The sequence below is a fragment of the Epithele typhae genome (genome assembly GCF_022376455.1).
Source record: "Epithele typhae strain CBS 203.58 chromosome Unknown BXZ73scaffold_24, whole genome shotgun sequence".
NCBI lineage: Eukaryota > Fungi > Basidiomycota > Agaricomycetes > Polyporales > Epitheliaceae > Epithele > Epithele typhae.
In genome coordinates, this window is record NW_025954215.1 from 114,659 (window position 1) to 129,134 (window position 14,476).

General features: G+C 57.2%; 4 protein-coding genes and 2 non-coding genes across 6 annotated transcripts; 4 read left to right on the forward strand and 2 right to left on the reverse strand.

Annotated features, from left to right (window-relative positions):
- Positions 1–191: 191 nt before the first annotated feature.
- On the forward strand, positions 192–1,990 carry BXZ73DRAFT_89977 (Ferroporti-1; the record flags this gene model as incomplete). The annotated part of the gene is made up of 5 exons (XM_048025458.1): positions 192–352; positions 408–973; positions 1,031–1,442; positions 1,502–1,748; positions 1,811–1,990. 5 exons carry the CDS (start codon positions 192–194, stop codon positions 1,988–1,990), a joined length of 1,566 nt encoding a protein of 521 aa, XP_047877834.1.
- A 234-nt stretch (positions 1,991–2,224) lies between these two features.
- On the reverse strand, positions 2,225–6,484 carry BXZ73DRAFT_89978 (tRNA synthetases class I-domain-containing protein; the record flags this gene model as incomplete). The annotated part of the gene is made up of 19 exons (XM_048025459.1): positions 2,225–2,293; positions 2,352–2,501; positions 2,558–2,736; positions 2,789–2,900; positions 2,959–3,162; positions 3,212–3,367; positions 3,423–3,929; positions 3,986–4,156; positions 4,213–4,371; positions 4,424–4,609; positions 4,668–4,889; positions 4,943–5,031; positions 5,081–5,195; positions 5,247–5,366; positions 5,558–5,639; positions 5,689–5,850; positions 5,903–6,125; positions 6,183–6,356; positions 6,412–6,484. 19 exons carry the CDS (start codon positions 6,482–6,484, stop codon positions 2,225–2,227), a joined length of 3,153 nt encoding a protein of 1,050 aa, XP_047877835.1.
- Positions 6,485–7,080: 596 nt separating this feature from the next.
- BXZ73DRAFT_t100 lies at positions 7,081–7,159 on the forward strand. Its single transcript has one exon. It is a non-coding gene; the product is annotated as a tRNA-Cys (tRNA).
- Positions 7,160–7,270: 111 nt separating this feature from the next.
- Positions 7,271–9,042, forward strand: BXZ73DRAFT_46856 (Metalloenzyme, LuxS/M16 peptidase-like protein; the record flags this gene model as incomplete). The annotated part of the gene is made up of 4 exons (XM_048019767.1): positions 7,271–7,558; positions 7,612–8,380; positions 8,441–8,766; positions 8,842–9,042. The coding sequence occupies 4 exons, from the start codon at positions 7,271–7,273 to the stop codon at positions 9,040–9,042; spliced, it is 1,584 nt and encodes a 527-aa protein (XP_047877836.1).
- A 247-nt stretch (positions 9,043–9,289) lies between these two features.
- BXZ73DRAFT_t104 lies at positions 9,290–9,369 on the reverse strand. The gene has a single exon. It is a non-coding gene; the product is annotated as a tRNA-Trp (tRNA).
- Positions 9,370–9,836: 467 nt separating this feature from the next.
- On the forward strand, positions 9,837–14,369 carry BXZ73DRAFT_89980 (P-loop containing nucleoside triphosphate hydrolase protein; the record flags this gene model as incomplete). The annotated part of the gene is made up of 14 exons (XM_048025460.1): positions 9,837–9,839; positions 9,890–9,961; positions 10,020–10,188; positions 10,254–10,576; positions 10,626–10,788; positions 10,840–10,943; positions 10,997–11,389; positions 11,441–11,971; positions 12,028–12,390; positions 12,445–12,840; positions 12,896–13,024; positions 13,073–13,194; positions 13,245–13,458; positions 13,512–14,369. The coding sequence occupies 14 exons, from the start codon at positions 9,837–9,839 to the stop codon at positions 14,367–14,369; spliced, it is 3,840 nt and encodes a 1,279-aa protein (XP_047877837.1).
- Between the last annotated feature and the right edge of the window lie 107 nt (positions 14,370–14,476).

A 14,476-nucleotide genomic window follows, 5' to 3' on the forward strand; every position in this document is an offset into this window, starting at 1 on the left:
GATTGTTGTTGTATCCTCGATACCCATACTTTAGTAGTGTAGGATGTTCGTACAACGAAATCGTTGGGTGCGCAATCAAGCTGGTAAATGGGTTGGTGCCGTAAAATGCCGATCCAGGAGACGCCGGTCCCGCTGGCAGCCTGAGGCTGCGACTGGGCAGATTCTTTCTCCCCCCTCCACCACGGCGCCGTATGGCTGCCGTCACAAACACTGCGCCCGACCCGGACGGGGTAACACCAGGGCCTGTCCCTACCGTCGTAGAGGTTGGTGGTCAATCAGAGCAGACCCACCTGCCGGGTCCCAAGGTGGATCTCACCGCACTGTCGTTCTTGTTGGTGCAGCACCTCTCAAAGTGCGTTTTAGCACCTTGCTCATCGTGAAGGGCGAATTTTCATCCCAGCTTGCAGTTCTTGGGGATTGAGAACCGCAGAATTCGCTGTGTATCTCTTTCTTGTCATTCTGTTCCCCGACACACTCCTGCCTGCATCCATCTACGGCTTCGTGACGACGGGTGTCGCTATCTTCCTTTCGGGTTGGGCTGGAAGGATGGTCGACGAACAGAACAATCTAGCAGTCGTTCGCGCAAGTATCATCGTCATCAAGTTCGCAGCCGCGGTGCAGTACGGCGCGAGCCTTGTCTTGCTTTTTCGGTTGCAAGTTGAGGACTCTACACGCCCATGGTCGACCCCACTTGCTTCGGGGATGTTTACACTGGTGACTCTGGGGGGCTGCGTGCACACCATTGCCGGGACAACGATTACAGTAGCTGTCGAGCGGGAGTGGGTCACTTGCATTGCAGGTGATCGTTCGGCGCATCTTACGACCCTCAACACATACATGAGACGCATTGACCTCTTTTGCAAACTAGTCGCCCCCCTTTTCGTCTCGCTTCTCACGTCTGTCGCCTCCTATCGCTTTGCTGCGATATTCCTGAGCGGCGTGGAAGGCGCATGCCTTGTATTTGAACTCATTTGTAAGTACGACATCTTGCTTTCGGGCACAACTTCTTATTCACGCTGTCCGACCTCAGGGATATCCATCTCCTACCGTCATTTTCCAGTTCTCCGCGAGGCCCAGGAGGCCAAAGATGCTCTAAAACACCAGCGCGATCTCGCCTCCACTCCAGGCCATAACAAGTCTCCAATCTTCACCCTTCCTTCGCTCGCCTGCATCCGCCGCCAGCTCCTCGAGGCCCTCGCCGACTGGAAAGAGTTCACGCAGACGCCCATCTTCCTCTCCTCGCTCGCGATCTCGTGGCTGTACGTGACCGTGCTCAGCTTCGACGGCACGATGCTCGCCTACCTCAAGGCGCACGCATACAGCGACCCGTTCCTGGCCGGTATGCGAGGTATCACGGTCGTCGCAGGACTTCTCGGCACGCTCGTGATGCCTGTGCTTGAGCGGAGGCTTGGGCTCGTGCGCGCGGGGAATTGGAGCATCTGGCAAGTGCTCTCCCCTACCGCCCTGCGAAAGAACTCCATTGATCAAAGATATTTCGCAGGTCAGAGGTGCTTTGCCTCGTCCCCGTCCTCGTCGTCCTTTACGTAGGGGCACCGCCGGACGGCTCGCGCGCGCCAGGCTGGAACGCGGCGCTGCTCTTCGGTGGAATGATGCTCTCCAGAATCGGCCTGTGGGCATTCGACCTGTGCCAGCTCAAGGAGCTCCAGCTCGCCCTCGCCGCGCATCCGCGGCGAAACTCGATGACCGCACTGCAGACCGCACTGCAGAACGTCGCGAGCATGTTCAAGGTGCGCTTGCTCTATTTTTCTTTTTGCCTTGTTGGCGTTCCCGCTGATACCAGACCTTACAGTACGTGCTGACGATCGTGCTGAGCAAGCCATCGCAGTTCAAGTATGCAGCGCTAGCGTCTTTCGTCAGCGTGTTCGCGGGCGCATCGACGTATTTGTTGTACGTCAAGAAGGAGCGCGGGCACGTATTGCACCACGGCGTGGGCGACCTGATCCCCCTCCTTCGCAAGAAGTGGGCGTGAATATGATCGAGTAACAGCGAAGTAGTTGCGGCTTGGCGCCCCGCGGGAACCTACTGCAGACAGTATTTACACGCGTGTACTGCAGTCACGGCAAGCAGTTTGTGCGATGAACCACCCAAATTTATCCCCATTCGCGCAATCGTGGAGAGTTGGTGAAAGAGCGGATTTATTAATATAAAAAAAAAAAAGAGACAGCAGGAGTCCCGACTACGTCGCACAGCCACAACACGCATACTACTTCATCTCGGTGAACATCTGGATCGAGTGCTCCAAGAGCTGGATGTCAGCCTCGAACGTCTTGCGCTAGAAGGACACGCGGCATCGATAGCTGCGACGGATTCATGCGACACACGCGACTCACCCTCTCCTCGTTCGCAAGGCGGACGTTCTCCGGCACCGTCGACTCGTAATCCGCCTGCGACTCGATCTTCTGGATCTTCGACAGGCTCATCTTCGCGATCGCGAGCTTCTTCTCGCACTTGTTGACCTCGGCGTCGATGTCTACCTGACCCTACATCACATAATGCGTCAGGCGCAGCCAGCGAACGCGGACACGGTGGCACGTACCCTGACGAGGATGTGCGTGAAGATCGTCTGAGTGAGCAGCTCCGAGCCGCAGCCGGCTGGAACCCCGCCGATGTCGCGCACAACGTCAACGGACTTGCAGCTTTTCGTCAGCGCGAGGAACGTCGGGATCTGCGACGCGAAAAGCTCGGCCTCGTCTTCCTTCTCGGCGCGCATGAATACTGGAAGGATGGCATCAGCGACCGAGTTGGGGATGGAATATTGTGCGCTCACCCTGGAGATTCTGCTGGACGTTGTACGCGGCGGCGAGGGCACGGGAAGCCTTAACAGCGGAGAACACAAGATCGAAGTCGCGCTCCGCCTGTGAGAACTCGAAGGCTTTGTCCTGTGGTGGGTCCATTCGTCAGTGACATGAAGTTGATGGGATCTCTACGAAGACGTACGAAAGTGGGGTACTTCGATACCATGATCGACGGCGTCGGGTCGTTCAGGCGGCGCGGCAGACGCTGCCAAAGCTCCTCGGTGACGTACGGCATGAAGGGATGGAGGAGGCGGAGACCGTGGTCGAGACACGTGTAGAGCGTTTGCTGTGCGGACTTGCGGGTCGTCTCCGACGCAGACTCTTCCGTCATGGGCTTCATCGCTTCCTAAACACGCAGTGAGCTAACGGGTACGGGGGATGCCCGAAGTTCTTACAATATACACGTCACAGAGCTCGTATAGCCAGAAGTTGTACACAGCGTTGGTGGCGTTCATGAAATTGCGGTCGTTCAGCTGCTTGTTGATCTCTTCCGACGCGAGGTTGAGCTTGTGGAGGATCCACTTCTCAACGAGTGACTCGTTGCCAGTGGGCTGATGTAGCCACGACGATCAGACGCACCCCACGTCACAAAACGCATCTCCTTACCTGGGCAGTGGGGGAAGGCACGAAGGTCTCGTCGAGCTTGAGCATTGCAAACTTGGTCGCGTTGAAGATCTTGTTGCAGAACTTGCGGTAGCCCTCCACACGTAGGATCTCGAGGTTGATGTCGCGGCCGCCACCGGAGTAGGCGCAGAGTGCGAAGCGGAGCGCGTCCGTGCCGCACTGGGGGATGCCCTTCGGGAAGTCTTTCTTCTGGCCGGCCTTCGCCTTCACGATCTCGCGCTCGTCCAAGTTGCCCTCGTACAGCTTCTGATGAAGGGACTCGAGGTCGAGGCCTTGGATGACATCGAGGGGATCAATGACGTTCCCGAGTGACTTGGACATCTTGCGGCCGTGCGCGTCTCGGATCATCGCGTGACAGTAGACCTCCGAGAACGGCATCTTGCCAGTCAAATGAACACCGAGGATGACCATGCGAGCTACCCAGAAGAAGAGGATGTCCCAGCCGGTTTCGAGCAACGAAGCAGGATAGAACATCTCGAGATCCTTGGTCTGGGTGAACATGGTCACGTCAGTGGAGCGCATATGGAGAGACCCAGGACACCCACTTTTGACGGCCAGCCCTGGATCGACCATGGCCAGAGACCGGACGAGAACCAAGTGTCGAGTACATCTTCATCTTGCTCCAAAGTGAACTTCGCATCTCCCACAAGCTTCTCGGCGCGGGTCATCGCTTCCTCCAAAGTGCGGCCAACCACCCAGTGCTTGCCGTCGTTGCGCTGGAATCGCGTGGGTCAGCTGGAGCATATGACACGTTCCTGAAGGAACAACTTACATCCTGATCCTGGCCTTCAACTTTGACGAAGTAGGCAGGACACCTGTGACCCCACCACAGCTGCCGCGAGATACACCAGTCCTGAATGCCTTCGAGCCAGCGGTACCACTCGGCCTCAGACGACTTGGGTGCGATGTTGAGCTCGCCCGCCCTTGTGCGCTGTGAACTCGTCGGCTCGTGGATCTGGACCCGTCGAGAGTTTGTGACGTACCTTAACGGCCTCCTCTGCTAGCGGCGTGCAGTTCACCCACCATTGAGGCTTGAGAATGGGCTCAATGACGTCCCCGGACTTGCTGCAAATGGGAATCTGCATAGGGTTGTCCTTGGTCTCAACGTACAGGCCGAGGTGCTTGAGTGCTTGTACGACAGCCAGGCGAGCATGGAAGCGCTTCATGCCCTATGAACCACGACACGAGCTCAGCGGCGAATCTTCGAGTGACGTTGGAGTGGCAAACCTTGAACTCCTTGCCAGCATTCTCGTTGAAGGTACCATCGTCGTTCAAGATGTTGATGAAGTCCAACTTGTGGCGAGCGCCGACCTCGTAATCGTTGGGGTCATGGGCGGGGGTGATCTTGACGGCACCGGTACCGAAAGCCATGTCGACGACGATGTCGTCGGTGATGATCGGGATACGACGATCCACGAAGGGGTGCTTCACAAACTTGCCATGGAGATGCTGTGCAACACGCATCAGCGACCCAGCACGAATATACATTGTCAGGATTGTACCTTGTACCGGGGATCCTGAGAGTGAACAGCTACAGCGGTATCGCCCAGCATGGTCTCGGGACGAGTCGTCGCAACGATGATCTTCTCATCTGCTCGCTCGTGAGTATCGTGACTCATTACCGACTGGAGATAGCATACCTGAGCCCTCTATGGGGTATGCAAATGAGACGATAATACCAAACTCAAACTTTTCCTTCAGGTCGTAGCCAGGCACGTTGAGAAGGGTCCGGCCCTCTAGCTGCTTCTGGTCTACCTGTCATCAAATCAGTGGGAGATTCTTGTCCGGGTGTCAAAAGCCGCATACCTCGAGATTTGACAGTGTCGTGTTCAGCTTGACGCACCAATTGACCAGCCGATTCGCGCGGTACAGAATCCCCTCTTCGTGGAGGGTGCAGAAGGTCTCTGTGACGGCTTTTGAGAGGCTCTACAGAGGAGAGGTAAGTACGAGAGGGCAAGGCGACGGTGCATCACTCCGTGTCGCTCCATTTCCATGCCGTGTGCTTTAACGCGTTCTCCATTAAAATGCGAGTATGGAGACGAGTGCGGAGTCGCTGCTCACACCGGCGAGGGTGTACTTGCTAGCATGTATGCGAGAGCATGCAGGAGAAGACGTACGTCGTTCATCGTGAAAGCTACACGACTCCAATCATAACTTCCGCCCAACCTCTGGAGTTGGTTGGTGATCCGACCTTGGTAGCTAGACCACAGGTTACATATGCGTGTGGATGAGCAAGTATAGGACTCACTCTTCTTTCCATTCCCAGACCTTTTCGACGAACTTCTCGCGTCCGAGGTCATGTCGGGTGACGCCAGTCTTGTACAATCGTTTCTCAACCACAGACTGGGTTGAGATACCAGCGTGGTCGAACCCGGGGACGAAGAGCGTCGTTTTCCCCACCATACGGTTCCTATGGAAAGTCTGAGCGTGTATACGACCAGCGAAGGAAGGGGAGGGCTGACCATCGAACCAAGCAGTCCTGGATTGAAACCGTCAGGGCGTGTCCGATGTGGAGGCTGCCCGTCACATTTGGTGGGGGCGAGGGGATAACGAAGACACCCTCAGGCTTGACCTTGCCGTTTTGTGTTAACTGGGGCTGGAAGAAACCCTGGGCCTGCCACCAGTCGTACCACGCAGCCTCGACGGCGATGGGGTTGTAGCCGGCGGGCATGGGCTGCGACATGTCTGTCTGGCCCACACTCAGCACGCGCAATGGTGGACGTCATGAACGCTTTGACGCACCTTTCTTTTCCCCTTTAGGGGTGGTGTTCACGAATGGGGCCTCCTGCTCCTGCTCCTTATCCCTCTTCGCCTTCTTCTCTCCACCAGCCGTCGCGGTGGCTGCCGCCTTGGCGGCCTTTGCAGCTTTGAGGGCGAGGCGCGCCTCGTTCTCCTTCATTTTAGCCTTTTTCTTTTCTGCAACATGGACGATCAGTCTGGGCATTTCTGAACCAGAAGTCGAGAGACACACCGGCATTCTTGGAAATGGGTGCGGCAGGGTCGGCTGGGGGCGTGGTAGCCGCGGGAGCCGCGGGCTCAGACATGGCGGCAGGAGAGAAGTGGAGGGGTCTAGTTGGAGGGCGATGTGGAAGGCGGAAGAGGATTAATCGATGCGCCGAACGGAGCATTCAGCTTGGCCAGCAGCATCAATCCAGCTGAACGGAGCGAGTCACCTTCCGATTCCCACTCTGGCGCACTTCAGCTTCAATCCTGGGCCTTATCTTATCTCAACACTGATCAGATCTGGACGACGCTCTCGCCGTGCTCATGGCGCCGGTGCCGGTGAACTCCGAGTCTCCGACGTGGGTCGAGCGCCTGTTAGAAGCGGCCTCAGCGCTTCAGGCCTTCAGGACTCAGCGCTCAGCACGTCGCGGTGTGTGGCGAAGTTCGAATGGCCCTCTCCGCGATCGGAGTCTCACCTGCTTCACCCACCGCGTCTTGCCCCGCGTGCGCCGAGTTTATCGTCAGATCGATCGCGCCATTTCGCGTGAAGTTGCTATGTTGTCGTTTCCGGCCACTCCTCCGGAAGTTTTGAATGTTTCAAGAGCTTTGCAAGCGTTGCTGATGTCCGTGCAAGAGGGACAGTGAACGGTCTGAAGCGTACGTTCCTTGAAAATTGCGTCAGTGCCTGATGTTTCAGGGGCTTATAGCTCAGTGGTAGAGCATACGACTGCAGTACTGCTATCGTGTGGTCCCGTGTTCAACTCACGGTGGGCCCTCTTTTTCACTCTGATTACGAGGATGCGCGTCTAGTCTATGAGCCGGCGCCTGTGGCCTTATGGAAGGACTGACGTTTGGCTTGACTGCCACCACCACCACTCTTACCCCCCATGCGTCGCACCGCGGCGTCCTCGCTCCGAGCCTCGCGCCGGCATGCCCTCCGTCCTTGCCCTCATTCGACGCGCTCGCGTCACACTGACTCGCATCTGGGGACTACCGTCACCCAGGCGGACGACCCATTGGTGCAGATCACAACCCTTCCAAACGGCATTCGAGTTGCGACAGAGAGCACGCCCGGCCATTTCTCTTCACTCGGTCTTTACGTCGATGCAGGTTGCAGGTATGAGACCTCTTCTAACCTGGGCGTAAGCCATTTCATCGACCGTATGGCTTTCAAGGTTCGCCTTGAACCCCATCTCCCGCATTCTTGCACCTCCTCACACCCATACAGACGACCCATCACCGTAGCTCCGACCAGATCACCCAGGACATCGACTCATTAGGCGGCCAGATCATCTGCTCTTCTGCACGCGAGTCGATCATGTACCAGTCCTCCCACTTCAATCAGGGTACACCGCTCGCCCTCAACCTCATCGCCGACACGGTTCTTAACTCCGCATTCCTTCCGGAAGAGCTCGACGCGCAGCGCGAAGCGGCACGCTATGAACTTCGCGAAGTGAGCTCCAAGCCCGAGATGATTCTCCCTGAGATACTCCACGAAGTGGCGTACGGCAACCAAGACCTCGGCAACCCCCTCCTCTGCCCCGAAAACCGGATAGACCTCATTGACGGCAAGATGATGCGTGAGTTCATGCAGGAGCGCTACTCCCCGGGACGCATGGTTTTCGCGGGCGCAGGCATGCCCCACGAAGAGCTCGTCCAGCTCGTCCAGAAGCACTTCCCCATATCCGCGCCCAGCATCGATGCCGCACGGTCTACACTCATCTCGCCGAAAGTGCCCTCTCACCTTCTCATGTCGTCCCAAACGTCAACACCCATCTTCAACAAGCTCTCCACCCGGTCGCAGTCCTCGTTCATGAGCAGTACGCCCAGTTTACCAAAGTCAACGTACACGGGCGGGCATCATTTTATCTATGACTCGAATTCGGAGTTCAACCATCTCTATCTCGCATACGAGGGCGCGGGGATTCACGGAGACGATGTTTACGCTACGGCGGTTCTGCAGATGTTGTTAGGAGGCGGGGGTAGCTTCTCAGCAGGTACGTTCTGCCCTTCCTCCCTTCCTCCCTGTTTCTCTTATCATCTTTCCCCGTCGACAGGCGGCCCCGGGAAGGGCATGTACTCGCGTCTATACACCTGGATCCTCAACCGACTCCCGCAGGTTGATCACTGCGCCTCCTTCCATCACATCTACGCAAACTCTTCGCTATTCGGCCTGTTCGCCTCCTTCCACCCGAAGATGGGCCGTCAGGTCAACAACCCCTCGAACCTCCTCCCCCACCTCGTCCATCAGCTGAGCCTCTTCCTCTACGACCCTGCATCGCGATTCGCGGAAGACCTCCCACGCGCCAAGAACCAGCTCAAGTCGAGCTTAATGATGTCACTCGAGAGCCGCGCGGTCGGGGTCGAGGATCTCGGTCGGCAGGTGAGTGCTCGTCGTATGCCTCTGAGCCCCCTCCCGCGTGTGTCACTGTCGCCGCCCCGCTGACATTGTACGCAGATCCTGATGCTCGGCCGCAAGGTCCCCGTGCAGGAGATGTGCGATAAAATCGATGCGGTCGACCACCCCACCCTTGTCCGCATTGCCAACCGCCTCTTTGGTCCCCACTCTGGCGCGAAGCCTACGGTTCTCGTCATGGGCCGCCAGGACGTCGGAGACTACGCGTCCGTGCTCCAGAAGTATGGCGTCAGTGCCGGGTGAGGAGTGCTGGTGGTGATGGTAACGCCTTGCTTTGGTGGATATTACATACACTCGTCCTAACTTACTGTATCACGACTAATCGTTGCATGCATCACTCGTTCAATTATCTCGTCGTGGTGGTCAGCGGTTGAGCCATCTCACCTGCAAAAAGTAAGAACTGCTGCTGAGCTGCTCCGCTATAAATACGGAGTTCTGTACATGTGCCTGAATTTAGTCAGACGGAACACGTTGTAGAAGGGCAAAAGGCTGAACCCTGCCCGGATTGAACGGACGACCTTGAGGATTTCCCAGCTGGAATCTCACGCGCTACCACTGTGCCAAGGGTTCATGCTAACTGGACCATGTCATGAAATCAACGGCTCTCATATGGTATATCGAATCGAGAAGCAGATGACGCGCGAGAAGGCGTACCAACATTTGAACATGGCTGGTGCTGCGGCTGTCCGGACCTCTTCGAACGGGTTGTCGATACAGATGAACGAGGCTGGTGACGAAGGAGTCGATAGCTGGTTGTACTTAAGTATGTACCCCAGATGAGCCGTCCGAGTTGAGTGATTACCTTGGCGCTCGGCGCTTCAGCGCTCGCGGCGCGAGGCTGCGGCCCAGTGTCGCGCTGGGTACCGATCGGCTTGCTTCCGTCCACCTCGCTCTCCGTCTCTCTCTACTTCATCTCTGTTCTCTAATCTTGTATCTGCTGTTTCAACAGAGTCCGATATACTCGGTGGAACCGTAATCAGGCCACTCTAGCGTCGTGCTGCTCGACTTCTCAAGCGACCCCATATCCTCCCTCTAGCATGGTCAGTACAGGCTACATGCAACGTCTATCTAGCACTCATGTGATTTATAGGCTCCGTCCAAGAAGGCGGGAAAGAAGGGGGCCGCCGCTCCTAAGAAAGGTGCGGCCGGCAAGGTAGCCAAGGTGCGTTTCCAGCTCTCGTTCTCGCTCTGTGCTCCTCTCAAGTTTGTTGCCATGCCAGGCCGACTGGAAGGAAGGCTTCAAGAAGAAGCAGGTCGGAGTGTCCGACATGACGCTTCTTACCACGATCACGAACGAGAGCATCAACGAGAATCTCGAGAAACGGTGGAAGAACAACGAGATTTACACGTACATTGGCGCGGTGCTCATCTCCGTCAACCCCTTCCGCGGTGCGCTCTCCTCCGAGTTGATCGCGACCGCGACAACGTTTCTCAAACCTGCCTGTCTCGTTCAGATCTCGGCATCTACACTGATGAGGTCCTCCAACGGTACAAGGGCAAGAATCGGCTCGAGGTCCCGCCGCACGTCTTCTCGATCGCCGAGTCCGCCTACTACAACATGAACGCGTACCACGAGAACCAGTGCGTCATCATCTCGGGAGAGTCAGGTGCGGGTAAGACCGAGGCGGCGAAGCGCATTATGCAGTACATCGCCGCTGTCTCCGGTGGGGAGGATAGTAGCATCCAGGAGATCAAGGACATGGTGCTCGCAACGAATCCGCTGCTGGAAAGCTTCGGGTGCGCGAAGACGCTGCGGAACAACAACTCGAGTCGACACGTGCGCAGGGTCTGTTGGCTTGAAGGCTGCGTTTCTGACCGTTCCGCAGGGCAAATACCTGGAGATCATGTTCAACGACCGTGGAGAACCTATTGGCGCACAGATCACCAACTACCTGCTGGAAAAGGGTCGCGTGGTCGGACAGGTGGATAACGAGCGTAACTTCCATATATTCTACCAGTTTACGAAGGCGGCATCGGACGCACAACGAGGTGAGAACTGCGTGGTTTGTTATCAGGACGGTGCTCACGCGGGCATCCCAGAGGCGTTGGGTCTGCAAACCCCGGACGCATACGCATATACCAGCCTCAGCAATTGCTTGGATGTGCAGGGCATAGACGATGTGCAAGACTTCAACGATACCATTGTGCGTTCTGTACCCACTGCGAAGTGCTGCGTTTTCTGACGGGAGCACCACAGAAAGCGATGCAAGTCATCGGTTTGAGTGACTACGAGCAAACCGAGATCTTCCGCATGCTCGCTGTCATCCTCTGGCTTGGCAATGTGCAATACAGCGAGAAGGACGACGGTAACGCGGGAATTTCGGATACGAGCGTATCAGAGTTCGTTGCCTACTTATTGGAGGTGGACTCCGCGTCCGTCGAGAAGGCGCTCACAAACAGGACTATGGAGACACAACGCGGTGGAAGGCGAGGGTCTGTGTATGAGGTGCCTCTAAATCCTGCCCAGGCTAGCTCCGGTCGCGATGCATTAGCGAAAGCTATCTACAACAACCTGTTCGAATGGATCGTCGCCAAGATCAACGTCTCGATGAAATCGCGTCAAGCCACCGCACAGCTCATCGGTATCCTGGTGCGTTTGTGTCCATGCTTATCCTGACGAGGGCTTGATGGGGGCATACAGGATATCTTCGGTTTCGAGATCTTCGAGGACAATTCGTTCGAGCAGCTTTGCATCAATTACGTCAACGAGAAGCTGCAGCAGATCTTCATCGAACTGACTCTCAAGACCGAACAAGAAGAGTACGTACGGGAGCAGATTAAATGGACACCGATCAAGTACTTCAACAACAAGGTCGTGTGCGACCTCATCGAGGAGCGCCGTCCTCCCGGTATCTTCGCCGCCCTGAACGACGCCTGCGCGACCGCTCATGCGGACCCGACCGCCGCGGACAGCAGCTTCATTCAACGTACGGCCGCGCTCTCAAGCAACGCGCACTTTGAGGCACGTGGCGCACAGTTTCTCGTGAAGCACTACGCCGGAGACGTCATGTACAACGTCGCCGGTATGACGGACAAGAACAAGGACGTACTCATCAAGGACTTGCTCGACCTTATCGGCGCAAGTGGGAACCAGTTCCTTCAGGGCCTGTTCCCCGACCGCCCTGACCCGAACAGCAAGAAGCGACCGCCAACTGCAGGGGATAGGATCAAGGTCAGTTCCACCACTTCACAATCAAGAGCAATTCTGACGCGAAGCTATCACGCTAGTCTTCTGCTGGTGCTCTCGTGGAGAACCTCATGCGCGCGCAGCCCTCCTACATTCGTACCATCAAGCCGAACCAGAACCGTAGCGCGACGGAGTACGACACGAAGGCTGTATTGCATCAAGTCAAGTACCTCGGTCTTCAGGAGAACATTCGTGTTCGTCGCGCGGGCTTCGCGTACCGTAACACGTTCGAGAAGATGGTAGAGCGCTTTTACCTGCTTTCTCCCTCAACGTCGTACGCTGGCGAGTACACTTGGTCAGGTGATGCGAAGTCGGGCTGCGAACGGATTCTGACCGATACGGGTATTGCGCGTGAGGAGTGGCAAATGGGTGTCACGAAAGCCTTTATCAAGAACCCAGAAACGGTCAGATAGGTCTACAATGTTTCTTCGACGGTTCACTTACGCGATCCAATACAGCTCTTCGCTCTTGAGACGATGCGCGACCGCTACTGGCACAACATGGCGGGCCGTATCCAGCGCGCATTCCGCAACTATATGCGGTACAAACACGAGTGCGCCAAGCGCATCCAACGCTTCTGGAAGAACAACAAGGAGGGGATTGAGTACGCCAAGATCCGCGATTATGGCCACCAGATTCTCGCCAGCAGGAAGGAGCGCAGGAGGTTCAGTTTGCTGGGATACCGCCGTTTCCTGGGCGACTACCTGGATCTCAACGGCAAAAGCGCACTCGGCGAGGAGCTCATCGCGGCTTGCGGGATCGGGCGGGACCACGTCACGTTCAGCTCAAGAGCACAGCTCTTGGTGTCCAAGCTTGGTCGCTCCAGCAAGCCGAGCCCGCGCTTCCTCGTCCTGGTTCATATCCAACGTCATCTTCTGCAGGACGATGTACTGACGGCTGTATTGTCAGACTGAGAAGGCTTTGCATATATGTGTGACCAATGCTCAGGGTGGACAAGTTATGACAACATTGGAGCGCAGGATTAACCTCGTCACTATCAAGAGCATATCCATGACCACCCTAAGGGACGACTGGCTGGTATGTCAGAAATAGCTTCCATGGTCCATTATCTGACACAGCGTTCAGATTCTGAACCTCGGGCCAACGGAGGAGGGCGACCCGATTCTCAGTTGTGTCTTCAAGACGGAATTGACTACCCACATGCTCCGGTTGACTCAAGGCAGCATCAACGTCCTCATTAGCCCTACGTGCGTGCCACTACCATTTGTCTTCATATCGTTCCGACTCCCCTTTTTAGTCTCGACTACACCAAGAAAAAGGAGAAGAAAGCGCAGATCAAGTCGTTGAAAGATGAGACGGTTCCTCGGAACGACATGTATAAGAGTCATACCATCCACGTCCCCTCCGGAGAATCAGCGTCAAGCCAGTCGCGTCCTGTGCCCAAGCCCAAGGCTGGTGTTGTCCGACCCATCACATCAGGGAAATTGCTGCGCAAGGGTGGTCCTTCAGACGTGAGTACATGTTGCTGTGCGTTGGCGAAGTGGGATGCTAACGATATGTGCAGAAACCCGTCGCCTCCCGGCCAAAGCCTGCCGCGCAGCCTCTCCCCGGCAAGACGACGGTTGCTGCCGCAGTCAAGGCTCCTGCCGCGACGACACCGGCGGCAGCGAAGCCGAACTCCGCAGTGCGCGCCCCACCTCCGCCGCCATCAAGAGCAGCTGCGCCTCCCCCACCCCCTCCCGAACCGGACGTCGAGATGTACAAAGCCAAATACGCTTTCGAGGGCCAGGAGGGCGAGATGTCGCTGAAGAAGGACGAGCTCGTCGAGCTCGTCGAGAAGGATGACAACGGCTGGTGGCTCGTAAAGAAGGACGGCGTCGAAGGCTGGGCCCCAAACAACTACCTCGAGCTCGTCCCTCCCAGGCCCAAAGCCGCCGCCCCGCCGCCTCCGCCTCCGCCCCCTCCCGCCGGCAAGCGGCCAATACCGACCGCGCCAGCTGCCCCCGCGGCGCCCAAGGTTGGCGGCGGCGGCCTCAAGTCCGTGGCTGCCGACGCCTCCGCGAAGCCCGTCGCAGTCTTCCCCGGGATGGCCGCCGCGAATGGCTCCGCGACCCCGTGGAAGAAGACGGCGTCGACCGGCGCGGACTCATCGAACGGAAGCACGCCCGCGTCCTCGCGTCCAGGCAGCGCCTTCAAGTCCGGTCCGCCCCCCGTCGCAGCGAAGCCGAAACCCGGCCCGCCCCCACCCGTCGCGAGCAAGCCGGCTGTCGCACCTAAGGTCGGCGCGAAGCCTCCTGCGCCCACCGCTCCCCGTCCTGGCGGTGCTGCTCCCCCGAAGCCGGCGGGCGGCGCTGCGAGGCCAGCGGCTTCTCCAGGCGGGCAGCTGGACCTCGCTGCCGTCGTAAGTGTTGCGCTCGTCTAGATCTCACCTGGCATGATTGCTAATCGTTTACACAGATGGCCCGACGCGCACAGCAACTTGGAAACTAATGAAAGGGTAAACCTCTCTCAAGGACTGCTTGGTTTGCG